This window comes from Podarcis raffonei, chromosome Z (assembly GCF_027172205.1).
Source record: "Podarcis raffonei isolate rPodRaf1 chromosome Z, rPodRaf1.pri, whole genome shotgun sequence".
Classification (NCBI taxonomy): Eukaryota; Metazoa; Chordata; class Lepidosauria; order Squamata; family Lacertidae; genus Podarcis; species Podarcis raffonei.
This window is the reverse complement of record NC_070621.1, coordinates 1,424,324-1,451,604: the sequence shown is the minus strand read 5'-3', so window position 1 is coordinate 1,451,604 and position 27,281 is coordinate 1,424,324. Positions and strand designations below refer to the sequence as shown.

Below are 27,281 nucleotides of genomic sequence, written 5' to 3'. Positions count from 1 at the left end.
GTCAACCGCCTGCACCCAATGATCTCTAGCGAACTTGCAGCATTGGGGGGGGGGCATTGCAGGCTGACTGGGGAGTCAGACCCTTGATGCAAATTTGCAGATTAGTTATTTCAATTTATAGCTTGCCTTTCATCACTGAAAGGTTTGCAAAGCGGGCAACAATTTTAAAAAGCTATCACAAGGTTAAAAGTATCTGCAATAAAGCACAATATTAAACAGTGCGTGCTCTCTCTTTCTCTCATGCTAATTTACGATTTAGTAGCAGCCTCATACCTGAAGATTCTTGGAAATTAGAAATAAATAAAAAAGCAGAGCAGTTTTGAAAGCAGCATGAAGCTCTGCCACTGGGCAGCAGATCTTGGGCCCAGTGCCACTGGGGCTGCTAACAACACCCTTATGGCTGCCACTTTGCATTTCTGTTAGAAATAGCGCAGCAGCAAGGATCTGTGCTGGTAGTGATGCAGTTAGGCCTCTCCTGCTGTCACTTGCCATGCCGACAGTGGTGCCTCTGCTGCAGGAGCGGAGTGTGTCACAGCTGCTGGTGTTCGCCTGTGCTGCCCCACAGAGCCAGGTGCTGCCCGAGAAACCCAGCGCTGGGCTCTCAGCTACATCGCTGTAGCTGCACATGCCAGGCCTCACCCTTCTTCTGGATTGCCTAATGCTGAGCATAGCTGCTACCTGCCCCAAACCATGCGCAGCACAGCACCAATATCAGTTTGTGACCTGCAGTTCATCCACAAACATGAACCAAAAAAGTTTGAAAATGCTGTTTTGTCACCAACAGCTCCTGTGTTTAAGGGGATTCTAGATGAGGAGAGGTGACTTTTGGGCTGGGCGATTGCTGATGTTTCAAGTCGATCAGGATGCAGATCATGCCACCTGGGGGAGGGAGTGTCCCCCACCCAGGGCTAGTTCTGAGTTCAATGATTTTGTGGTCAGGAGGTGGCAACCATCTAGGAGGAGAACCTGTGGGTCAGCCCACTGTGGTGGGACTTGGAGCTTGTCTGCATGTGGTCAGCTGGGCTGGAGATTTGTAGAGTCTTCCCTGATGCATCAGCAGAAATGTGTGCTGCATGTTTGGTGCACTTACACGCAAGATTTGGAAAGGCAGGACGTTCCATATTGTTGGCATCAGTGCATGTAATCTGGTGCCCTGCCGAGGTTTCGGGTGACAGCTGCCATCAAAGCAACAGAGGCAGCTGCTTTATCCTGAGTTAAGTCACTGGTCCATCTATCTCCGTATTGAGATAACTACACTGACTGGTAGCAGCTCTACCAGGGCTTCAGGCAGAATCCTTTCCCCACTTTTCCCTTGAGATGCTAGGAATTTAACTTGGGATGGCCTACCCAGGGAGCCACGGTCCTTCACATCAGCCATCACGGCCAATGGACAGGAGTCATGGGAGCTGTAGTCTACAAATGGGTAGAGGGCACCAGGATGGCAGAAGCTGGCCTAGACTCAGTGATGTTCAGGAGGGTGAGCACATCGGATCCAGCTATGGGGGCAGGAATGATGACATTTGCCAAAGCAGCTGATAGATTACATCCTCCTTGAACAGGCAAGTAGGTGAAGTGATAATGAGGCTTTCGAGTTTTGCTATTGCTTGTGATATATTAGCGTAGAGGAAGTCATGATAAAACCAGCTTAGTATTATATGATGCTCATCCAATCTCAATAAATGGAGCCTTATGTATTGTGCTACTGTTGCTTGGTGACCAGTAACCCTGCTTGGAGGTGTGGCTGTGAGGACTGTCATGATCACTCTTGCACCTCAAAAAATAACCACTAACTCACTGCATGAGTTGAATTACTCCCGGCTCTCATACAGAAAAAGCACAAACTCATTTGGCCTTCTTGCGTGTTGCTTCTGCCGAACATGAGTGGGGAACTTTGTGTTTATGTCTAATATTTTGTTTACCAGCTTGCTGTTAGGCTCAAAGTTGATCAGGATCCTTTCCTGTCTCTCTCTGGGTGGTTTGCTGTGGATCAGCAAGGGGTTTTCAGTTCCCAATGGTCTAACTATGGCAATAGAGACTGCCTGCCCACGAGGCAAAGTGAGGCAACCGCCCTGGACAGCCAGATCCAACCTCCGAGGATCACAATGCCCACTGTTGCTGCCATGGTTGCAGCAACAACATATGCCAAATCTGCCCCCTCCACTGCTGCTGTCTTTTCCCACCCCTAGAGAGGAAATGGCAAGGGCTGCCCTCTGGGGTCTCCTGGGGTCTTTGCCCACCTGGTGTGATTCAGAGAAGGCCCCTTTCCCATTGTGACGGCCCTTGACTCCCAGTTCAGACTGCCGGGTAAGGCTGACTTGATCCTCGCTGCCCTGTTCCCGACACAGATCTTCACTCACTCCTTTCTGAATGAGAGGGGGCATTTTGTGGTTTGCCTCAGGCACCGAAATGTCTTAGGCCTGTATAGTAACAACCAATAAACTTACCTTCTCTGTAAATTAGACTGCTGGGTTGAAAACTGGGAGTGGATTGTTGTGTGAAAGGACCCGTGGAATTGGTTTTGGTACTGATTGCAAATTCCTGGGCTGACCACGTGAATGCACAGAGACAACCTGCTCCTCAATTCCTTGCGTAGGTCCACCCAGCTGAATAACTCTTATTCCTCTGGCTGCAGTTGGTGGGCAGTAGCAGAGTTTCAGTGTAAAACAAAACAAACAAAACAAGATTGAACAAGCCTGAAGCCCTCTCACCTCTGTTGTACTGGGTGCTGATTTACTGCTAATCTAGCTCTCTGTTTTCAGAGTCAACCAGTGGTGCTATTTTACTCAACAGAAGGTTAACGTTTCAAGACTTCCTGGGGAGGTGGAATTTTGAAGATTTTTAAGTAGAAGTTGGGTGGCCATCTGTCATGGATGCTTTAGCTGAGATGCCTGCATTGCAGGGGTTGGACCAGATGACCCCCAGGGTCCTTTCTAACCCTACAATCCCTTCCCCAACACCATCACCTGACGCTGTGATCTAAACCACTGAGCCTCTTGAGCAGGTCGGCAGTTCGAATCCCCGCGACGGGGTGAGCTCCTGTTGCTCTGCCCCAGCTCCTGCCAAACTAGCAGTTCGAAAACACACCAGTGCAAGTAGATAAATAGGTACCACTCCGGCGGGAAGGTAAACAGTGTTTCCATGTGCTCTGGTACTTGTTACAGTGTCCTGTTGTGCCAGAAGCAGTTTAGTCCTGCTGGCCACATGACCCGGAAAGCTGTCCGAGGACAAACGCCAGCTCCCTTGGCCTGAAAGCGAGATGAGCACTGCAACCCCATAGACTGGAATTAACCTTTACCTCTCTCCACACACACACACACACACACACACACACACACAAAAGCAATATGTAAATTTTATTAGATTTCCTCTGAAAAGGGCAAATCTGAATTAAATCGGGTAGAAATGCAGGATGTTTGCATGTTTCTGGACACTGCAAAAGCCTTGCAGGCGTTAGCTGCACCAATTTCACAGCAAACACCTGCATGGAAGCACTCAAAAGGGATAGTGCAGTAATAGAGGATGGGACCCTGCTGATTTATGAAATAAAATATCACGTTTCCAGAAACAGATCCTGCTTAGACAACCTGCTTTGGTGCATCAGTTTTCCAGATGAATTGCGACTGCCTTTTCCTTGAGTCCAAAGTCTGAATTTGCTGCCTGGGTGGATGTCCAGGGCACCCCACTCTTGCAGGAATGAGCAGGGGGTGTAAATGCAGCAAGGCTGGCTCACTGCATTTCGAAGTAAGTGAAGTCGTATGCATCGGAAAAGGAGGACTAGTAAGACCACTAATTCCGAAGTCTAAAATTAATTAACTGGCTTGTCGTCCTGAGCAAGCACAGGATGCCTGGAGGAGCACAGGAAACTGCCATAGGACCCAACCTCTCGGCTGGAGATCCCTTTGCCCCCCTGCCCCCCATAAAATACTTGAGGCCCCCGACACAGTTGATGGGCATTGCCATTCAAATGGTGTGTGTGTGTTGTGTCGTGTGATTGATTGTGTGGGGCAGGGCTTACCTGCCTCCCCAATATTTTATTCAGGTTGGCACCCCGGAAGGTGCCTTGCGCCAAGTGAGGCCTGCTGATCTAATGAGCTGAGGGTACCACACAGTCTCTCCTTGCCAGGCGATGAACCTGGGAGCTTCTGCGGGCACAGCTGAGCTCTTCTGCCGCTGAGCTGCATCCCCTCTGCAGGCAGAAAAGTGAAGAGAATTCACTGCGGCAGATGTGCAGGCTATGTTTTAATGGCAACCATCCACAAGAGTAGATGAATTTAGGAATCTTGTGCTAAGGAGATCAGTTAATAAGTAAGAGGAATTTAGACATGGAAAGGCACGGCTTGCAGGGAGGTTGAGCTGAAAAAATGTAAGAGCATTGCAATACCATATACAGCTCTATAATGGGCAGAATTCAGTTTCCATCATTTACCAAACCCTCCCCAAGTTGTCAAACAGGGATGGTACAAAGAAAGGCAAGCGTGCATCTGAAAATTATGGATACTTTGCCTATGGGACTGTTCTAATCTTCTACCAACTAGCTATTCAGAGGCTCAGCCTCCAGGAATTTAGGTAACCATTTAAAAAGCCATTCATGTTAGTGGTTATCCTGTGGCGATGAGTTCCACAAGTCAGTTTTGTATGAGATGTGAGGAGCAGATTTGGACCCAACTTGTATGTGTGCATCTGGCTTTGGTGAGGGGTGGGCAAGAGCAAGGAAAGTCACCTGTGTGGAACAAGAAATTCTGTCTCTTGGATTTGGAGACTCCTTCTGCCCTATTCCCACCAGTTTGCCTCCTGGATGATCCCATCTCTGCACTGAAGCCAGCTCTGGCGTTGGGGCTCCCCAACTGCCTCCTGCCCCCTAGGCCTAATTCGCCATCACATGAGGCCCTTTTGCAAAGGGGTGTGGTGCTTAGGGTGCATTATATTTAGAAAAATTATAAACTGGAAAAACCCTAAACATCTCCAAGCAGTGTACAAGTCCAAATGTATATAATATGTGACTGACTCCCCACGAACCAATTAAAAACGAATATACATAAAGTATCATTAAAAATAAAGGTAAAATCAATAAAGCAAACATTAGCTATGTCCTGACTTTTGACACCACCTTGACGTGCACCTGCCAGAGAGGCTGGTCTCAACCTTTGCCCTCCAGAATTCTCCCTCTCCTTTCCTCTACCATCTGTGATGATGGCTGTCATTGTGTGCTGGAAAGCTCTGCTGGGTGTGCTGGAATCAGTTCAGTCTGCAAGCCTTTTCCAAGGGACATGGTGGTCTAGGTTGCATCATTTTAGTTTTATTTATTCATTTAGAAAATTTATAAAACTGCATGCTCAAAAATAAATAAGTAAATCTCCAAGCAGTGTTCAAGCCCAGTTGTATACACAGCCTGCACTGGGGACTCTGACATCTATATTGCCTCCCTGTCTTCCATAGTGTTGACGTTGCCAGGTATGGGAAGCAGATTCTGGGGTGTTGAGTTCAAGTGACCCATCACCACAAAAGAATTAAGCCCTGCTAGAAGTTTCCTTTTGGCAGGGGTCGGGCTGATGTGCAAAAATATATGAGCACCTCACTTGCTTATGGTTGATATCACTTACGTAGAGGGTTTTTTTTGGGGGGGGTGATATGTTTTATTTGTTTTCTAGAATTTGAGGTGTGCAACTTAAAAAGGAATTCCTGCTTCTGATGATTTACTGCTTCCTGTAATCCTTCCTGTATTCCTGGAGAGCTGTTGGTGCCAGTCAGTGTTGGGAATACTGGTATATCAGTGTTTTGGACTCCAGTATTTCTCTGCCCCCCAGCCAGTTTTCTGCACCAGCCTGGGGGTGTGTAAAGAAGTAGAGGCAGCCAGGTTTCTGAACACATGCAGAGTGCCTTTGTTTCATGAGTGAGCCCAGTAGACCCACTGAAGGAGGTTAGGGACCTCCTGATCCACAGACTTCTGTGTTTTTAGAAGCAGCTGCTGAATTCTCTCTCCTGAGGGTGCGACCGCGGAAGACAGAAAGGCAGGATTCAGATAACATGCTGATATGTTTAGATTAAGTTTGTAAAGTTGACATGGATAACAAATTAATAGTTAAATAACAATAATAAAGATGAGAGTTACAAATTGCAATATAAATAAGGATATAAGAAATGACGAACGCGGGTGGAGGGAAGTCACGTAGGTGTAATATTTATGTTTGTATTTGTGTAGTGGATTTGTATTGTCGGTATTTGAATGGTTGTATTTGTAATGTTGTGTGTGCATTATTAATAAAAAATTAAATTAAAAGAAAGAAAGAAAGAAAGAAAGAAAGACAGGAAAGGGCAGCATTTTGCCCAGTGGGATAAAAACTGAGTTGGTCAGGACAGTGCCTTTAGCCAGGCCAGGCCAGTAGTGGAGCAGGGACATGACAGAGCACCATTATTTATTCCACAGCAGGAGTGTGCATTTACCAATGCTTGCATGCCCAGTAAGAGAGAGAGAGAAAGCCCCCCAACTAACTGTGTGGAAAGAGAGGTGGCTTGCATATATTAGCAAGGGTTAAAGCAAGCAAATAAAAGTGGTGAAGTCCTTTCAACAGGGACAAACTGGAATGTCCACAATATGGCGAGCAAGGTTCTGAGTCCAACAAAATTCTTCATCAGGTTAGATGCTAAGCAAAGTGCTGTGTGTGTGTGCGAGAGAGAGATAGATTGAATAACTTCTGCACTTAGAAGGGCAATATTATTACGGCATAAGCTTTCATGGGCTACTGGCCTCCTCCTCAGACGCATGCAGTGCCATTTTCACTTGTTAGAGGCATATACTCATAGGGATGTTAGAAAGAGAAAACATTAGCTGTGAGGTGAGGGGAAAATGAAATGCAAACGCCGATAACTGGGTTAAACTGAAAACATATGTAAAATAGTTACTGTGGCCATTCATGAAGTGGCACTGATGATAACGCAAATATCTTGGCATTGGTCGATTGACTCCCCTCCTGTAGTAGGATTAAATCCTGTATTTTCTGATGAGTTTTCCACTGGGAGTTTCTGATGGAAGTTCCTTTGCTCAGAAATGACTTCATAAAGATCCTGTGTGGTTGTCATGTTCTGCTGGTTTCTGGGTATCACCCTCTCTGGTATCAAATGTGCGTCTATTTATTCTTTGGTGTGGAGAGTGTGGCCAGATTGTCCTGTGTGGAATTTGGAAGGGAACTTCTGGCAGATGGTGGTGCACAGTGCCTGGAAAATCCTGATACATAGAGAAAAAGCAAGATGCAAACATAACAAATCCATACACTTGGATTCATTTACACTGACATTTTAGGGGATCAGGGGTGTGTGCGTTGCAATCGATTCAGTAGCACTGGGTACAGAAGGCAGTTAACAAATCCAGAATATTCCTGTGTAATAATGTGTAGTATTAACAGCTGCATAATTATACAAACCTGGAGAAAGTATATTTACGGTTGCCTATTAATGTATACACTGCACAGTATTCAGAACTTGAATTGCCTTGGCATAGAATTATGTTTTGTTTTGTACGTAAAGGAAACTCAGTCATGGTTTAGGGCAGTGGTTTAATGGGAAGACTCATAAACCCTTGTCAGGGTGAATATGCATTGTTTCACTAAAAAATGGAAAAGATGCTCAACAAAGACCAGGCATAGTCTGACTTCCACAGAATTTTTGTGCAAGCCAACCAGGATGAAAGCTCAATAAACAGGTCACCTGGATGAACCAGACAAATAGATCAAAGTGTTCTGAAATTCGTTCTACAAATCTTAGCATTAAAATAAACAACAATTGCCACTTCTAAGCTGCGTGGGAGACATGAAACTGACTTAGACTGATTGAGACCCCTTGTTCATCTTGGCTCTGACTGGCAGCAGCTGCCTCCACCATACCTCCTGCTGCTTAGATGCTTTCTGTTTGGAGGTACCAGGGAATCAACCTGGCGCCTTCTGAACGCAAAGCAGATCCTCTGCTGCTGAGCCATGGCCCCTGTGAAGACCCCATTCCAGCAATAAGCATCTAATGATTGCATTAAAGCGGTTGCTCCACTGCCTTTCCACTTCCTGCAGAAGTGCTCAAGGGGACTGGCACACTGGAGCCTAACGACAGTCAGACCATGATGAAACAATTAACTAAAAGGCAACAAGCAGTTCCCCGAGAAACCGCAAAACATGTGAAGGACCCAAGCTTTATTTTATTTTTAAATTGCATTTTCATCCCACCTCCCCCCCCCAAAGCTCACATTGTCTTACATGGTTCTCCTCCCCTCCCCTTATCATGTAATCACCAAAACAACCTTGTGAGGCAGGTTAGGGACAGTAACTGGCCCAAGGTCACCCAAAGTGAGCTTCATGGCTGAGTTGGGGCAGATTTGAACCCTGAGCTCTCAGGTCCTAGGTAAAGGTGAAGGGATCCCTGACCATTAGGTCCAGTCATGGCCGACTCGGGTTGTGGCGCTCATCTCACTTTATTGGCTGAGGGAGCCAGCGTACAGCTTCCGGGTCATGTGGCCAGCATGACTAAGCCGCTTCTGGCGAACCAGAGCAGCGCACGGAAACACCGTTTACCTTCCCGCCGGAGTGGTACCTATTTATCTACTTGCACTTTGCCGTGCTTTCGATCTGCTAGGTTGGCAGGAGCTGGAACAGAGCAACGGGAGCTCACCCCGTCGCGGGGATTCGAACCGCTGACCTTCTGATCGGCAAGTCCTAGGCTCTGTGGTTTAACCCACAGCACCACCCGCGTCCCTCCTAGGTTCTAGTCCAGCACTATAACCACTGGCTCTCAAGAAAAGTGGCAACAGTGAAGTATCTAACACTAGGCATGGAATTCTTTGTTTACTTAATGGAGGCAGGGGTTGTTACTGAAGGGTAATACTGGGAGGCAACAAGTATTGGGTCTTGATGGTGCAAACCTCTCATTGATAGCCTAGGATGTGCCCCCCACCCCCCGTCCATGCTGGCCAGCAAACCAAAGGGTATTTGCCCAGCCCTGCCTGCAGATGACAGGGATCTAACCTGCGGCCTCCTGTGTTCAAGGCAGCAGCTCAGGGCTACAAGGTTGATCAGGGTTGAGAGAGTCTTCTGTGGGGAGACTGGCAGCCTTCAGCCTTTCCTGACTATGAGGGAAACCCAGGTAATACAGCAGCTAGCCTTGAGGTGAAAGGGCTCTGTGGTTATTTTAAATAAAAACGTGCAAATCTTTGAAAATATTCACATCTGGCAGGTTTGCAAATGATTACGAGTTTGCTTTGTGCTTTTTGCTTGGAATCAGTTGGGTCTTGGAGCACGTTGATAATGACAATGGCTATCAGAGGCAGGATGTAATTGTTTTGGGATTTTTCAGCAGGAAAGCCTGGGAACGTTTCGGGAGCTGGAGGCTCCGGGGCTGCTTTGGCCCTTAAGGGGGGCTGGGCTCTGATTGGTTCAGTTTGGAGCAGGCTTAAGAAGCCTAGTCCAAACAGTTGGAGGCATGCGGCTCTCCCTGACAAACAAGGCAATAAAGCCGCCAGTCATCAGATGTCCTTGCAATATCTTAAGCAGAGCCGGCTGCATCTGGGGAGTGCCCTATCTAGTCCCACATCGTGTTCTCACAGTGACCAAAGAGGCGCCTCTGGGAAACCGAAAGGAGGACCTGAGAGCAAGGTCACTCTCCCTCTCCTGTGCCAGTTTCCAGCAGCTGGTATTCAGAAGCACGGCTGCTTCCAGCTGCGGAGGCAGAGCAGAGCCACCATGGCCAAAAGCCCTTGATAGCAAGTCCATTGTGCACTTATGGTCACCTTTAGTCAAAAAGGACATGGCAGCACAGTCATCCCTCGGGCTGAAGTAGCTTCAGGTTGAGAGCTTTCGGGTTGCACGCTGCGGCAACCCAGAAGTAACAGAGCACATTACTTCCAGGTTTCACCAGGTTTCACACATGCGCAGACTGTCAAAATCACATCACGCACATGCATGGAAGCGGCGAAACGCAACCCACGCATGTGCAGACGCACAGTCGTGGGTTGCGTTCACTTCAGGATGCAAATGGGGCTCCAGAACAGATCCCGTTCGCATCCTGAGGTACCACTGTATAGAGCTGGAAATGAAAGATGAAAAGATAACCGGAAGGATTAGCAATTGGAACACCTTCCTTGCTTGGAGAGGCTCAGCACCGAATCACAGAATTGTCAAGTGGGAAGGAATCCCCAAGGGACATTTAACCCCAACATGCAGGAATCACAGATAAATAATCCTTCACAGGGTAGCCATCCAATCTCTGCTTTAAAATCTCCAGTGAAAGAGAGTCCTCCACCTTTGGGAAACTGTTTAGTTTAGAGGGGGGAGGCAATTAAAGGGGAAGCATATTTGAACTGTAAGGTTATGCTTCGCTTCCTCTCTCAAAGGAACATAAGAAGAACTCCTGCTGGGTCAACAGGAGATCTGTCTAGTCCAGCATCCTGTTCACTCACTGGCCCACCAGACAGGGCCGGCCCACCCCACCCATGAAGCATGGTCCACAGGGGCAGCAGAACTGTCTTCCAAGGCAGGCACGTCCAGCTCCCAAGAGACTGGGATCTACTCCCAGTATTAAAAAACTGGCAGTGATCTACCCATTGGCATTGGAGGAAGGAGGAGTTTGCGTGGGGTGGGTGGATTGCCCAGAGTTGTTGAGCTTTCCCCCCATAACTTTTTCTACAGGATAAGGATCTACCTGGATCAGCTGGGGATCTACTGGTAGATTGCGATCTACTGGTTGGACATCCCTGCTCTAAGGGAGACATCCTTGTGTGTCATGCTGCTGTTAAGGCCAGGAGCAGCACCAGGCAACAACGTTAAGCCTAAAAATTACAAGATTTGGGGCAAACATTTCACAAAATGTCTTTATGTAGTTCATTGAGAAAATTAATGTAAATAAACAAATTGTCCCTGCAAACAACAGATCCTTTGATTCCAAGCGTCATAAGGATGTCCTTATCAGCAGATAAGTGCAGCAAGGAAATAAGAATTTAAATGCAAATCATAATGCAAAACAAAATATACTAAATCTCCCCAAAAACCCAGTTTACTTCAAGATGTTATTTATTCACTTTCTTATTAGCTTCTTCTCTATCCTACTTTATTCCATCATGGAACCCAAGGCAGTGTACAGGTGTGGCTCCCAGGTGACCATCCAACCCAGGCACTGACCACTCCCGAACCTTCTCGGCTTTAGCAAGGTGGTGGTTTTAGGTAGCTACTCTGGGGTGTTCCTAAGCAGAGCAGAGAGGCCTTCTCAGTGGATATTCTTTGGATGCTGAATTTTATATTATTTGGACACCGGCCAGAGTTTGCAAGGGGTGCATGGCAAAATGTGTAGTCAGATGGGGCAGAATGTGTTTACAATTTCAGGATAGTGGATGCTGTGACTTATTCCTTCATTCTCTCCTGTTTTGCTTCCTTGTTTCTTGTCTAGAAAGAAAGACAGGGTACACATATGAACTAATAAACCAATTACACCACCAAGGCAATTATTTTCTCTTCAAGGATTTCTGTTTCGTACAATTCTATGGTGTCCTCTTTTCTTTCATATATTTCCCAATGAAGATGCATATTTCTTTGTGAACGGAAAGGAGATTTCAGGGGGCCAAAAGTTGTTCTGTATCTCCCCCCCCCCCCCCGGACAGTATTAACTTAAGGATTTAAGCCTCTGATAGTTTGTGACTCCAGAATTGTATGGGGAGTTTTTCTGAAATAATAATATGTTGGTCTCTGTTCATAATCCCATGAGTTGGTGAGGCTCCTTTGACAACAAGAAACCGAGCCATTAGAAACCTTGGCCTAGTCCTGTGGAATTGCTCTGCCGACAGAGATTTGGCAGGCGTCTTCTGCGCCAACCTTTTAAATGCCTGCAGAAAACTTTAACATTCTGTTAGGCTTATGCACGTAATGAAGAATATATATTTGCATAATAGTTAGCTGATTTTGGATTTTAAAAACGCTATTAGGTTTTTATTGCATTGTTTTACATATAAATGTTGTAATCTGTTCTGATATGTTTTATGAATAGCACTATATATTTCATAGATATGTAAATAAATGTTGCTTTTCGTTGTTGCTTTTTTAAAAATGCAAGCCAATGCCCCTTTGGGAGTTAGGGTGCTTCTGCTCATCAGTGCGCGGTGGATGAGGAGCAGCTTCATGTTTGCACATCATGTGAACAATGACACCCTCCTCATAATGCTGTCGTGTATCATTTCCCCCATTCATTCTGGACCTACCCAGGGGGCCTTCAGGCTTTCAGTATTTGAAGGAGAGTTTCAAATGCAAACTGGAAATTGGTTTGTGGATTTTAAGTGTTTATCCCAGTGAAGCAAACTCACCGCTAACAAAATAATAATAATTCATGGACTTTTTGATGGGGGAGTGCATTGAAAAAAGTGGAATGAAAGAATGACTAAAGATAAAGCATGTTAAAAAATCCTGCCAGCAAATCAGGCAGAAGCTCATTGTCCTATAACTGCCTCATAAACAAAACAGAATGAGCACTCAGTAGAGCCTGGACCCCCCCCCCATCTAACCACCATGTGAACTTTGTGCAAGCAAAAGCCTGGAGGAGCCCTGTTTCTGCAGAAAACCCCATAAATCAAAAAGCTGTGGAACCAGTAGCCCAGATTAATATTTGTCAGGAATTGGGATATGAGACGGCACTTTGACACTGCATAAAGCTTTAATGTGTGAGTGGTCCTGAGTCTGCCATGAACTGCTGTGTGCAACTGTCTCCAGACGCCCACACTGTCCTGCCCATTCTGTATTGCTGCTCCTTACCAGAGGTGATGTCCGTCTCTGTTAAATGTTCAAGATTTCTAAGGGAGAGTTGCAACTGTTGTCTCTTCTACTGCACTCCTTTTCTGCAGCAGGATTCTCACAAATATTCGGGCATCCGTAGTGTAGAAAAGGGGGGGTGCTCAAGAGAGCCTCTCCAGCTCTCTTTCTGGTCTCACTGCTGCATAACAGCTCTGCAACGCATTCCTGTCACCACCTCCCTCTTTAGGTCACCTGCAGTCCTAGAAAATGGGGGACATCTAGGGATGTCCAATTAAAAATTAGATGTAGGGATTCTGGATCTGTGAGCCTTGCCTCTCCATCCAATGTCTTGCAATTTACTCTGAGCGCAAGGCCAGCGCTCCATCTCTGCTTCTCCATGAGAATAGAAAAAACAACAACCTGGCTTTATGCACTCTGATCTTAGAACACTGAACGTGTGGATTTCCGTATTCCTGGAGCTGGCATCTTACACAGACTTTGCTAGTCTAACTGTGAATTTTATTAAGGACAAAAGGAAGCAGGAGAAAGAGGCAAAAGGTCAAGAGAGATTACAAAATAAACCAGAGCACTATGGTTATAAAATGTGACAAATCTTGGCCTGTTCACCAACAATACAGTATTTCTGGTCTACTTCTACCCAGGCAGCGAGTGAGTCCTCAGAAAAACTTTTGATAAAGTCCTTCACAATAAGTAAACCTAGCAGTCATGAGATATGAGGATCAGAAACTGAGGCTATATAACTTATTCGTAAATGCTATGCCCAGGGCCATTTGGCTGCTGCCTTTATTACACACCTTTAGGTGTCAGGCAAAAACATTCCTCTTCAACCAGGTCTTTGGCTGATTAATATCCTACTTTTAAATGGGTTTGTGGAAAGAGGTATGTGTGGGGGTACTGTTTTGTTTTTTTCTTGATTTTTTTTTAAATATTGTATTTAAATCTTGCATTTTTATGTTGTGAAATCTACCCTGAGATATATGGATGAAGGGTGGTATGCTTAACAAACAAACAAACAAACAAACAATTAAATAACCAACCAATCAATCTGGTGTCAGGGGTTGCCAAGTCTGTAGATGACTCAAAAAGTATTTAGGATTGCAAAATCCATTACTGGATGGTGAGGCTCTCCAAATGGATGTCTCCATACTGGGAATATTGCAAATGAGGATGAATAGGGGTAGCTAACTTGTAGCCCTCCAGATGTTCGTGAACCTTGTCTTCCATGGAGATGTAAGCCAACAACTAATCCAGAATGCGGCAGCTAGACTGGGGACTGGGAGCGGCCGCCGAGACCACATAACACCGGTCTTGGAAGACCTACACTGGCTCCCAGTACATTTCTGAGCACAATTCGAAGTGTTGGTGCTGACCTTGAAAGCCCTAAATGGCCTCGGTCCAGTATACCTGAAGGAGCGTCTCCACCCCCATCGTTCAGCCCAGACACTGATGTCCAGCGCCGAGAGCCTGGAATGATGTTGCGGAAGGATGTGTTTATAATTGCCTGCATAAGCTTGGTGGATTTTTTCCCCAGCTGGCATTGATACAGAAGGCTGACTCTCTAGTGGCAGAGTGTTCCACAGGACTAGCCCAATGACACCACAGGCTGGTTTATTCTTGTTATCAAATTAGCCTCACCAACTCGAGGAGCAGACAGTGACACTCCTGCAGATGATCTCAGTGGTGGAGCTGGAATACAAGAGTTTGGGCAGCCCAGTCCCAGCTGGACCTCAACTGCATAGGGCTTTGTGAATAAGTACAAGAACTTTGGACCTGGCTCAGTAGTTAACTGGGCAGCCAGTGTGGACGCTTGTGTTACGTTTCTGAGCACAATTCAAAGTTGGTGCTGACCTTTAATGCCCTAAACGGCCTCAGTCCAGTAATCCTGAAGGAGCGTCTCCACACCCATCGTTCTGCCCAGACACTGAGGTCCAGCGCCGAGGGCCTTCTGGCGGTTCCCTCCCTGCGAGAAGCCAAGTTACAGGGAACCAGGCAGAGGGCCTTCTCCGTAGTGGCACCCGCCCTGTGGAACGCCCTCCCACCAGATGTCAGAGAGAAAAATAACTACCAAACTTTTAGAAGACATCTGAAGGCAGCCCTCTTTAGGGAAGCTTTTAATGTTTGATGCATTATGGTATTTTAATATTTTGTTGGAAGCCACCCAGAGTGGCTGGGGAAACCCAACCAGATGGGCGGGGTATAAATAATAAAAAATAAATTATTATTATTATTATTATTAACAACAACAACATCTGGAGGACTTTGAATTTCTCACCTCTGGGCATTGGGAGAAGTTTTAAAAAGTTGAAGGGGTGGGAATCAATCATGATAGAAATTTATAAAATGACATTTGGTGTGAGGAAAGTTAACAGAGAAGGTTCTCCATCCCCCCACCCTGTTTCCCCCATAATACAAGAATTCAGGATCACCCAAAGAAATAGTTTGTTTATGGAATTTCCTCTTGCAGAATATTGCAAAATGGCAGCTGCTATCTCCTCGTTTCCACTGCAATCCTGGTGGAATGAACTCCGGGCCCCAAGTGCGCCATCTAGCTTGTCATGCCAGTCTGACCAAGATTCTGTCAGCTGACCCCACCTCTGGGCCAAGCCTGGTGCACCTGGCCCTATAAAACCCTTTCCTCTCTCAGATGATTCTTCCAGCCTCCTGCGCCCTCTGCTTGGGTGTTGGCTTCCATCCTGACCTTTGTCTTCCTCTGGCCCTCAGAAGCTTTTATCCTGCTCTGAACCCTGACCCAGCCCTCATCCTGCCTTGTGCTGGACCCAGGGCCAGATTTAGGTTTGGTTAGGCCCTCAGCTACTGAAGGTAATGGGGCCTTTATATGTCCAGCTGTCCTTTGCCAACAACAATTGCCGCTGCTTTTTGTGTTGAATATATTCTATATGGTAATTTATGGACCAAATAGATATCTAAAGCCATCTTATTTGTTTTTTTATCTTATATTTTGGAAATGTACATCCAGTTTTTTCCTTTAATTTTTTTGGGGGCCCCCAAGAGGGTGGGGCCCTAAGCTATAGCTTGTTTAGCTTATATGTAAATCCGGCATGCTCACATCTACCCCATCCTGAGGCCTGACACTGTATAAAATGGGCTGCAGGAGAGACAGACCTTTGGTCTGATCTGGTACAGCCTCTTCTGTTTACACCTGTGGGATAGTTCAGTTGGTAGAACATGAGACTCTTAATGCCAGGGGTTCGATCCCCATGTAGGACAGAAAGATTCCTGCATCGCAGGCGGTTGCGCTAGATGACCCTTGCGCTCCCTTCCAATTTTATGATTCTGGGATTGATATACGGTGAGAGCCAGTGTGGTGTAGTGGTAAGAGTGTTGTACTGGGGAGAGTGAGTAAAGGGTAAAGGGACCCCTGACCATTAGGTCCAGTCGTGACCGACTCTGGGGTTGCGGCACTCATCTCGCTTTATTGGCCGAGGGAGCCGGCGTACAGCTCATGTGGTCATGTGGCCAGCATGACTAAGCTGCTTCTGGCGAACCAGAGCAGCGCACGGAAACGCCGTTTACCTTCCTGCCGGAGCGGTACCTATTGATCTACTTGCACTTGACGTGCTTTTGAGCTGCTAGGTGGGCAAGAGCAGGGACCGAGCAACGGGAGCTCACTCCATCGCAGGGATTCGAACCGCCGACCTTCTGATCGGCAAGTCCTAGGCTCTGTGGTTCAACCCACAGCGCCACCCGCATCCCCAGGGGAGAGTCAGAGTCAGGTTCAAATCCCCCACTCAGCCCTGAAGCTCCCTGGGTGACCTTGGGTCGGTCCTGCTCTCTCAGCCTAACCCCCCTCACAGGGTTGTTGTGAGGATAAAATGGGGAGAGGGAGGAACTGTGTATGCCACTTTGAGCTCCTTGAAGGAAAAGTGAGATAGAAAGATAATTATAAAATAGAACAGCAGCCTGGCTGCTGGAGGAGTTTAGTTCAGCGTCCTGTTCCTTACTCACAGTGGCCAGCCAGGCAGCTATGCAAAGCATGAAGGCAGGGCGCGAGTGCGAGAGCACTGGACCCTCTTGTGCTTCCTGGCAAGTTGCATCCCTCTGGTACTGGAGCCAGCACACAGCCATTGTGATTGGTATCCGTGGGTAGTTACTGCTGGCGGCCACCACTTTCTCCTGTGGGAGGGAGTTCCCCAGTCTAAACTGTGTGCTGCATGAAAAGTCTTGAATCTTCCATCATTCACTTGGATTGGATGTCCCCAACTTCGGGTGTTATGAGAGGGGTAGGAAAAGGTTTGCGGAGCCACTTTCTCTGCATTGTGTGTAATTTTATGCACATCCATCTTTCCCCCTCTTCCTTGCTTTTTCTCAAAACAAAAAACCTCACGTATCTGTTCTTCATAGGGTCTCACTTCTTGAGGCTGACCTTTCCTGAATCTTTTCAAACTCTGCAGTTTCCTTTCTGAGGCAAGCTGACCAGAACTGAACAAAAGCTGTTTGTATAAAGGCATTATGATATCGGCAGTTTAATTTCCAGTCTCTTTCCTGACGACCCCTAGCATGGAATCTGCCTTTCCCACAGCTGCTGCACATTGGGTCAAAATATTCATCCAGCTAATGGGTTTTCTTGCTGTGGCAGCAAAAACAGCACCTTAAAGACTTAACAGAATTATTGTGGAATAGGTTTTTGTGGCCTAATACCCGCATGATCAGGTGCATGGATATGCTTAGAAACTTTGTAGGGCCTGGTGAGAAACTCTGTGCACTGTTGAAGTGACCTGGTGTTCATTTTACTAGTCCAGGAAGGCTTTGTGCTGGCAGCTGATGCTCTAGGGGGGCTGTTGTGTCAGTGGTGAAGCCTGGTAGACTTGCATCGGAGCTGGAGGCTCCACTGCTTAGTTTTTATTATTAATTCTTTTATTTGCAAATTTGACAAAGAAAGAAAGTGAAATAAGAAACTTATAATAATCCTGATAATAATACTGATGCTGATGTATGTTTTAATCTTCAAGTTTATTGCTGATTTTATTTTATTTTTTGGAAATTTTAAAGAGCTGACTTCCCTGATGATTTTATTGTTCTTTTTGTAAATTGTTAGGTGATTTTTTACAATCACATGGAGTAAATTGAATGATAATAATAATAATATACGGATAATACTAACTTAAACAACAACAAAAAAAAGCCACCAACTGTTCACGTTACGGATACAGTAACCACAAGTGCATTCATCTTAAATTCAATATTAATGCAGTTAGTTCCTCGGATCATTGTGTAATAGAAGATGGACACCTGTCCTTCCAGGCTCAAAGTATAACTCGCTTAGCAACCATAAGGGCTTGCGAAGTCCGCACTTATTGTCTTGCTGTTAATCCCCATAAGTACAGGAATATAATTTAAAAGTGTACACCTGCAATTATCAAGGGTTTTGCCAATACAAAATTGGCAAATACAACAACCTCAGGCCAGAAGGAATGCATCATGTGCCTGCGCTTTCTCAGTATTACACTTCCAACATCTGTCTATGTTGGACACGGCCTTCTTAAACAAACATTGTGGCTCCACCCCTGCCTGGTTCTCAGCCAGCTCCTTGCCTCCTCCCCCAAGAAGCCTCTGGCCGGGCACTTTGCCAGCAGCCCTGACACTCTGCCTTGGCTTGCAGCCTCTTTTCTTCCTATGGTCCTGGGGCGACAAACTGGTGCGTGGGTGTCTCACAGCTAGCCATGAATCCAGGCATCAAGACCTCTGGTCCTGGGCCAGGGGTGTCAGGATCCAACAGTTCCTCCGGTTTTGCTGACAGTGTGGATGGAGGGAGATCTGCTGAGGGATCCTGGTCCCCTTGGTCTTCTGAGTGGAGGTCTAAGCAGGGCTGAATCCTGACCTTTGCTCCAAGCTCGCAGCATCCTATTCTGGGCACCTGCAGGGATGGCGCTACAGCAGGTGAGGGGACAGGTCAGCAGCTCTTTCCCTTGGCAAGCCAAAACAGGGCCTTGGAGGCTCTGGCACCAGGAACCCACTACCAGAGCACCCTGTTTGAGACCTCCCAGCGCTGTACCAATGCTCTTCACTGCAGATCATTCCAGGCCTGTCCAGTGGTGTAGTGTGTAGAGGCACTGGGGTGGTTGCACAAGGTGCAAAATTTGTAGGGGTGCAAGCTGGGCAACAAATGTGTCCCCACCTCCAAGCCTCAGCCACTCCTGCAGCGACCTGCCTCTCGTCCCCGACTGCTGAAGAAGGAAATCTCAGCATCCCTCCTTTCAGTTCAAGAGAAGAGGCGGCTGTGAGTGAGTGAGTGAGTGAGTGAGTGAGTGAGTGAGCCACACGTTTGGGAGCTGATGCTTTAAGCAGGGGCATCCCTGCCATAGGCCAGCTGGAGAAGCACTCTCACTATTCACAGGGACCAGGCAAGCTCTTGCAATCTATCTGAGGTCGGTCCCTGGGCTGGACGCAGCATCTTCGGGGGAAGGAGAGGCGTTGGCCTCTGAGGCCCTGCAGGCCCCTCCAAAAAGTGGTTTGGGGGAGATGTTTCAGATTGTCTAGGGCTCCAGAGATGCTTGGATCGGGGCTCCTCTGGAAGCCCCTGCCAAGGCTGAAGGTGCAGAACAAGGTAGATTTTTGCATTATGGTACCAGGGAAGCACTTTGTCTTTTGTAGAAGTGTTTGCTACATTCCAAGGCATTTGGTTTCCGGGCATGGGCATAGCCAAGATTTTTGTTGGGGGGGGGCAGGCCTTTTGTTAGGGGGTGCAGAACATCATTTAGCTATGCATTTTTATTGATTTAGGTGGGGGCAGCTGCCCCTTCCTGCCCCCCTGGCTACACCCATGTTTCAGGCCAGGAAAAGATGAGAGTGATCGCCTTTTCTCCACCGCACTTGGCATGTGTGTTGTTTTGTTGCCACCATCCTAATAAGAGAGCTTTTGCATGCAGGCCTGTGAGCTGCCCACTTTGCCACTCACCTGCTTACCCTGGCATCTCATCACATGATGGGATTTCCCTCAGCCTGCTTAAGCACCATCAGGGTTTAGTAGAACATCTCAGTAACAATATTGTTACTTGAAGGTGGGACTTTGCTCTGCAGCCATCCTTTGTGCCTTAAGACAGTTGCCCCACCAGTTGGGGATGAAATGCTTTGGGGTAGATGTGTCTGTAGGTAGCATGGCTGCAGAAATAGTAATTTATTACGGTCCAGGCCCCGGGCATTCTCTTCCCATTGCTAATGCTGTGACTGATAGCTGTAGAATATGCAGCAGGTTTAGCAATCAAAATAGGAATCTTCTTCCTTGAGGAGAACAGGCTGTGGCTTCATTTCAGCCTTTGAATAAATATTTTGTTCATTGTGGGTTTGGTAATTGAGGCTAACCAGATCTCATTTAGAAGCGTATTAATGGTGTTTTGCTGTTGGATATATGCCAGTTTTGGTTGATAGATTCTTGCTGTGGTAGTTAAATGCCCTCTATTTCAGGTGCCTGGATAGCTTTTACAGGTATAAGTAAACAGAAGAAAGGACATTTTTGGGATATGCAAATACATCTGTGCCCAAAGTGATTTTGCAGGAGTCCAATGGAGCACTGCTGTGCTGCCACACTCTTAACAGCAGCTTCTGCAGAAAAAAGGCAGCGGTGAGGCAGGATTGTGTGGAAGGACTAGACTGGGTCTGCTGGTGCATCTGTGTAGCCCCAGCTTTGCCCCTGCTGTGGTAATTGGCATAAGGCAGAAATTACAAAATGTACAATACAGATGAATATGCTTTACCAGCGATTTGCTTTCCTGCAAATCCAGACATTGTTGGATACAGAAAAAGATGATTTTATCATTGAGCAAATTCAGCACACATGTGCTAAGTATACAGAGTTGAATGCTGCAGCTATGATTGCTGAAATAATAATAATAATAATTATTATTATTATTATTATTATTATTATTATTATTATTATTTTATTTATACCCCGCTGATCTGGCTGGGTTCCCCCAGCCATTCTGGGCGGCTCCCAGCAGAATAGTGAAAGCATGATAAAAAAATCAAAACTTTCCTAAATTGCCTTTGGCACCATATTGTCTTGTATAAGGAAGATTGCTAACTGGACAGCTTTAGATTAGCTTTAGGGGGTATACAAGTGAAAGCTTGACTAACTTTGTTGTGACATTAAGAATATTTTTAACTATCACTGTTACAACTGCCAGTTGTTAAAGAAGTTCCTCAAAACTTAATCAAAACGTATCAGAGATCTACAATGAGCCAAGAAAGACTGAGTAACATAGCAATACTGTCAACTGAGAGAGATTTCAATGTAGATTTCAATACTAGTATTTAAAAATTTGCAAAAAATTAAAAGCGGGTGATTCTAAATCACTTTTAATATACTAGCATTTAATGCATTTTACTTCAATAACATCAGTATTTTCTTAAAATACATGTGCTGGGGGCAGGTAAGGGTTCGATACTGGACTGGAGGGAGGCAGTCAAGGAGTGCCAATGGTTTGTGGGTTAGTGGGCTCAATATTTGCCTTGCCCTGGGTGCTAGCAACCCACACTATGCCACTGTGCCAGAACTTTTGAAACACTGATCCAGCTACTCTTGTCTGCTTGAAAAAACCTTCCATCCCAGCTTTATTGATGAACACAATTATTATTAAGTGGTCAGAGTCATGTCCAGAAGTTCTCATTGAGTGGGAATGGGGCTTTTGTGAGCTCAGAGTTACAGTGTGAAGAGCTGCTTGGAGCCAGAACTCCTTGGGAACTTAGGGCCTGGAAACGGAAAGGACTGACAGACTGACAGCTCTTTCTTGATTCTGTGGCTGGTGCTGTGTGGCTGCTCTTAGTTGGCGAAGCGATTTGTCAAGCTAATTCTGCTAATGGCGTCACATCCAGTTATGTCCAAACTGCCTCCCTAGAGAAGCCAGACTTGCCGTCCTTCCACCGGCGGCTGAAGACTGCTTTATTCTGACAGGCCTTTCAGAACCGACTGCCTTTTAAGGAAATGGCTTTTAATAGTGCCGTGCTGTTTTTATTTTCTGTATTTCAGTAAATTTGTTTATATTGTTTTAATTCTGTTAGAGTTTAAACACTTTTTGATAGTTATCATTTATATGTATTTAGCTTTTTGTATTTTGTCTGTGTTGTTTTTAATTTGCATAAGCAGCCATGAGCCCTGGTCTGGGGAAAAGGTGGGATATTTGTAATAAAATGAATGCAACCCTTGAGCAGCCGAAATCCAACTTTTCCCTGACCTGCCAGGAAGCTTCCAGGATGCTGAAGTATCTGGGTTTTGGGAGAGTGAGGAAGCGAGTAAGTTTACAAAGCTGGAACTTACATGGAATCAGTGGAAGGGCACCACCAGGATCGGAGCCTCTGGATTAGTTTGACCCAACACCACTTAGGGCTGGTTCACAAGTTCATCACTTGAGATTTTGGTCAACAAGAACTGGGCCTCCATAAGTGCATAACAACAACAACAATAATAATTCTAGTATTTATACCCTGCCCATTTGGCTTGGTGGCTCCCGCTGCTCTAGGTGGCTTCCAGCACAAATAAAAGCACAATAAAACATCAAACATTAAAAACTTCCCTATACAGAAGTTTATTTCCTTGACATTGGCATGAGAGGGCATTCCACAGGGAGGGCAGGTCTTCTGCCTGTTTCCCTGTAACTTCACTTCTCACAATGTGGGAACTGCAGAGCTGGACCTCAGTGTCCGGGTAGAACGATGGGGGTGGAGATGCTCCTTCAGGTATACTGGACTGAGGCCGTTTAGGGCTTTCAAAGTCAGCTTCAACACTTTGAATTGTGCTCAGAAATGTACTGGGAGCCAATGTAGGTCTTTCAGGACTGGTGTTATGTGGTCTCGGCGGCTGCTCCCAGTCACCAGTCTAGCTGCTGCATTCTGGATTAGCTGTAGTTTCCTGGTCACCCTCAAAGGTAGCCCCATGTAGGGTAATGCTGAGCTAAGTAATATTTATTCCGTGTCTCGTCTTTAGTGTAGTGCTTTGTGCTACATGGAAGACTGTATATGAAAGACTGCATTCCCTCATATGAAGTGGCCTGTGCTCTGAGATCTTCAGGGAGGCCCTTCTCTCACTCCTGCCACCCTCACAGGCATGCTTTGGGGGTGACATGGTATAGGACCTTCTTGGTGGCTGCCCCCGACCTTGGAAATCCATCCCTAGAGAAGCCAGATTGGCTCCCTCCTTGCTGTCCTTCCTCCAGGAAGACTGTTTCGTTTCAACAGGCTTTTGGGAACTGACTGCTTTAATGAAAGGGCTGGTGCTGTGTTGTTTTTATTGTAATTATTTCTATGGTTTTAATAGGTTTAATGTATGTGTGTAGTTCTAACCATGTTTACTTTTTTTTAACAATTTCATTAAACAGTTTCATTTTTATCTGTAAGCTACCTTAAGTCCCATCAGGGAAAGAGGTGCGGTAACAACAATTACTACAACTGCAACAACATGGACTGCTAGAAGGAGCCCATTGGGGGGCTAAGAAGGGGGAGTCTAAGTATTCTTCCCAATCAAACAACTGTAATTTTTCAGAAATGAAATGGGTGTTGGGTATGTTCCTGCCATAAACACATCTTTATCAGCCTGACGTGTGTGTGTGTGGGGGGGGGTGTTTTACCCCCATAAAGCTCTGCATGATTTCCCCTACAACTCGTTAATCAGGGTGACTAGCACATCTCTCTTTGTTTCTCTTCCTTCCACAAAGCGGGCCACATCCAGGCCAGGAACCCAGAAACCCAGACCTTCTGCCTCCCCTATTGTTCCGTTTCTTGCTTTAAGGCTGACTCAGAAGAGACAGAGTTGTGAATGGACAGAACACCCCCAGGACCGTGTACCTTGGGCAGCCAAATGTGAAAGTGTTGCATATCTTTTCCCAGCTTCCTTTTCCTTCCCTCTGATAAATAAGCAACTTACTCATTTTAAAACATGACTTCCTTGAAGCCTGCATATACCATAAGTCTTTTAAAAAATAGTAGTAGAAAGAACACATGACCTCCATATTTCAGGGACTGCCTCTCTCCACATGAACCTCCCTGAACCCTGTGATAGTCGCCTGAGGCCCTTCTTCACGTGCCTCCTCCATGAGAGGTCTAGAGGGTTTATGGGATGCTCTTCCCAGGAAGGACCGCCTGGCTGCATTATTATACTCCCTTAGGCACCAGGGGCAAAGGTTTTTCTCCAGCCAGGCCTTTGGCTGACCAACATCCTATATCCTTTGAAATGGGTTTGTGGGAGGGAGGGGTTATGGGTTTGTTCTGTTCTTGTTCTCCTTTTTATGTATTTTCTGTTTTCATCTTGTGTTTTTATGCTGTGAACCCCCCGGAGATCTTTGGATGAAGGGTGGTATATCCACATTCCATTTTTTTTAAAAGGCCTGAAGCATGAGGCTTAAGAGACTTTTGAGCCTGTCTTGTGCTCTCTCCTTGAATATGTGATTGTTCTCAGCGAAGGCAAGAGATTATTTACTACGTAGAGCATTTGTTCTGGGCCCTTCAGCCAAAAAGGCTCCCAGAGTGGCTTACATGAAATCAAAACAAGACACTCCCTATCCGCAGGCTTACATTCGAATAAACAAACAAACAAAAATACAACACACAAGGGGGAAGGGGGAAGAGGAAAGCCAAAACTGTTCTTGTGTTGATGAGCTGGCAGGAGGTACCTGGTGGACCCTGGCCTCCATCAAAGCAGGTGGAACCAGTCTCCTGCTTTGTATCTCTCCCACTGAGGCAGCCTGACAGGGTGGCCGCCTCCAGGGGAGAGTTGTGGGGAGAGGAGGCCTGGTGGAGCTGAGCTGTCACAGCAAAACCGATGGAGGTTGTTTGTACTATGGAACTTGCTCCCACAGGAAGTGGTCATGGCCTCTAGCCCGGATGGCTTTAGAAAAGCATTAGGGAAATTCATGGAGGAGAGGGCTATCCATGATGACTTCACTCTGCCTTCTCAACTGGAGCCAGCAATGACTTCCCCACAATGGGCATTTGATGGGCCACGGGGAGAACAGAATGCTGGACTAGATGGGCCGTCGGCCTGATCCAGCAGGCTCTTCTTAGGTACTTACGTTTCCTGGGAAACATGGCTTTGGATTTAAACACAATAATGAAAACCAATCAATCAGTAACGTGTTTTCTCCTGTGCATCAATGCGCTTAGACAAGGACACAAGCAGTTTTGGTCAGCCAGGTGAAACTGTGAGCACTTTTGTTCTTGAATCACAATGTGCAGTTTTCCCCACAGGGAGGCCAAGATATTTTCTCCTTCCAACTTGTACAATATTACTATTTTTATTATAATTATCATTAATTTATTATTGTACATACAGTTGCAAGGTGTTTAGGTGTCTCTGTCTTAAGTTCTGCTGAAGAGTAGACTGATGGAAGTGAATGGACCTAAGTTAGTCATGCCCACTTAATTCAGTGGGTCTACTCTGGGTAAAATGTAGTTGGATACAACGTATCATTTTTCTGAGCTATTTGTTTTTTATTAAAAATTCATCCTGCCTTCCTGGCGTCCATGCAGAATTCAGGATGGCTTGTGACACCAAAACAATTAAAAGGTATTAAAAATTAGGGTCTCGTCCCCCAAAAATTAAAAATACATACAATGCGGAGCATTAGGGATGCATTCAAAAACTGACAGTGGAAAAGATTAGAGGTAGAAATGACCACCAGAGGTAAGAAGTAGCAGGCAAAAGTCTGCCCGTATAAAAATGTATTTTCCAGCCAGCAAAAGAGAACCATGGAAGGGGCAAGTTGTTCCACAATACTGATGCTTAACAAGAGCACATGGTAGCGAAATATTACAAATTGCAAGGAATAATAACTATGAATATATATTTCAATATTTTATTTCGTCTTGTTTTGAAAATGCTTCAGTTGTTGTTCAAAATATCCATTTCGCATTGTAAATGTATATTTTTCATGCTTACCAATTGGGGCTTTGAAATGAAACCACCCACTGATAGCCCCCCCACCCTCTCTCTCTCCCCCTTCACCCCCACCCTCCTGTTGACTGGTTGTAGGTCTGGTTCCAAAATGCACGTGCTAAATTCAGACGGAACCTCTTGCGCCAAGAGAACACAGGGGTGGACAAGACGTCTGACTCGACCCTCCAGGCCGGAACGCCCTCGGGCCCTGCTTCCGAAATCTCCAACACCTCCATGAGCCCGTCCAGCACCCCCACTACCTTAACGGACTTGACAAACCCCAGTATGCCATCAGTCACCTCGGTCTTGACCTCGGTGCCCGGGGGCTTGGAGGTCCACGAATCTCGGAGCCCTTCACAGACAACGCTCACAAATCTTTTCTGATGACTCTCTCCCTTCCTTCATCCCTTCCTTCTTTTTTTTTTCCTTTGAAAAAGAAATTACTCTTAGTTGAGTTCCAAGCGTATTTTTACTAGAGACTTTCTCACAGCTGGGCTAGCCACAGCGTAGGGTATTTCTGAGGAGAAGGAGAACAGCAGCACGGTTCGGTCTGGTTTGACGGTCACAGGGCGGACGGAGGATTCACTTGGAAGAGCAACTTGCCACACAACATTTGTGTCAATGTACAGTTTTGTGGACTGGGCGAGGGAAACAGCAATTAATTTAAGTTGGCTAAAGCTTCTGTAATTTTCAAAGACTGCCATGTGCCTTATATACTGTTCTCCCATCCTTCGGATCACACCCATGTCCCCCCCCCCACGCCCATCTCCTTTTTTCCTCTCTGTGTATTTATGACCAGGGCAAAGAACAAACAAACACAAAGAAGAAGAAAAAATAAATGGAAAAAAAATGTTAATAAGAGTTTTGTTACTTTGAATTAGTCCTAAGCCCTTCATTGATTGTTCTGATGTTTTAGAATTTTAAAAGTGAAAAGTCTGTTCAGCTATCAGAATTTGTAAAAATCTAACCAGTAATAAAACCACTTAAAGGAAACTGGTTCATGTTGGTTACTGTTGTGAATACCAGGAGCCCCAGCCTGAGATGCCTGGCCCATTAAGGGAGCCTTCCATAACATGGTGTCCTCCAGATGTTTTGGATTTCAACTCTCATCAGCCTGGCAGTTGTAGTTCAAAACATCTGGAGAGCATCAGGCTGGCAAAGGCTACATGTGTACGAGTGTTTGTGTGTACAAATGCCTGTAGGTTGGCAGGGAGGGAGGAGTGGAGGAAGGAGGGATCCCTTTCAAGACCTCCCATTGGCAAGACCAACATGGTGGCTAAATGGAGGAGTATATAACGGCCTTGATGATGGTCCATCAAATGGCCTCTGACTTTCAAAATACAGCCAAGATGGCTGTGTACTACCTCCACTGTCAGAGGCAGTGATGCTTCTGAACACTAGTTGCTGGAAACCACAGAAGAGGAGAGGGCTCTTGTGGTCAGATCCTTCCTGATGGTTGCCCATTAGGGCATCTGGTTGGACACTGTGAGAACAAGATGCTGGACTGGATGGGACATGGGCCTGAACAAGCTGGGCTCTTATTCTGTTCAGACACACGACCTTTTCACATACACACCCCGAATAAAGATAGCAGGGGCATGAGCCAAGTTCAGTAAATAGGTCAGTTCTCCCCA

The 27,281-nt window shown here is 46.1% G+C and overlaps 1 protein-coding gene across 2 annotated transcripts in view; it reads left to right on the top strand.

The window, feature by feature from the left end:
* LHX2 (LIM homeobox 2) overlaps positions 1 to 26,640 on the top strand; it is a 53,759-nt gene extending 27,119 nt beyond the window's left edge. For both annotated transcript variants that reach the window (XM_053373729.1, XM_053373728.1), the window contains exon 5: positions 25,744 to 26,640. In XM_053373729.1, the coding sequence (XP_053229704.1) occupies positions 25,744 to 26,031 (288 nt within the window). In that variant the 3' untranslated portion in view covers positions 26,032 to 26,640. The remainder of the gene's footprint in view (positions 1 to 25,743) is intronic.
* Positions 26,641 to 27,281: the final 641 nt, after the last annotated feature.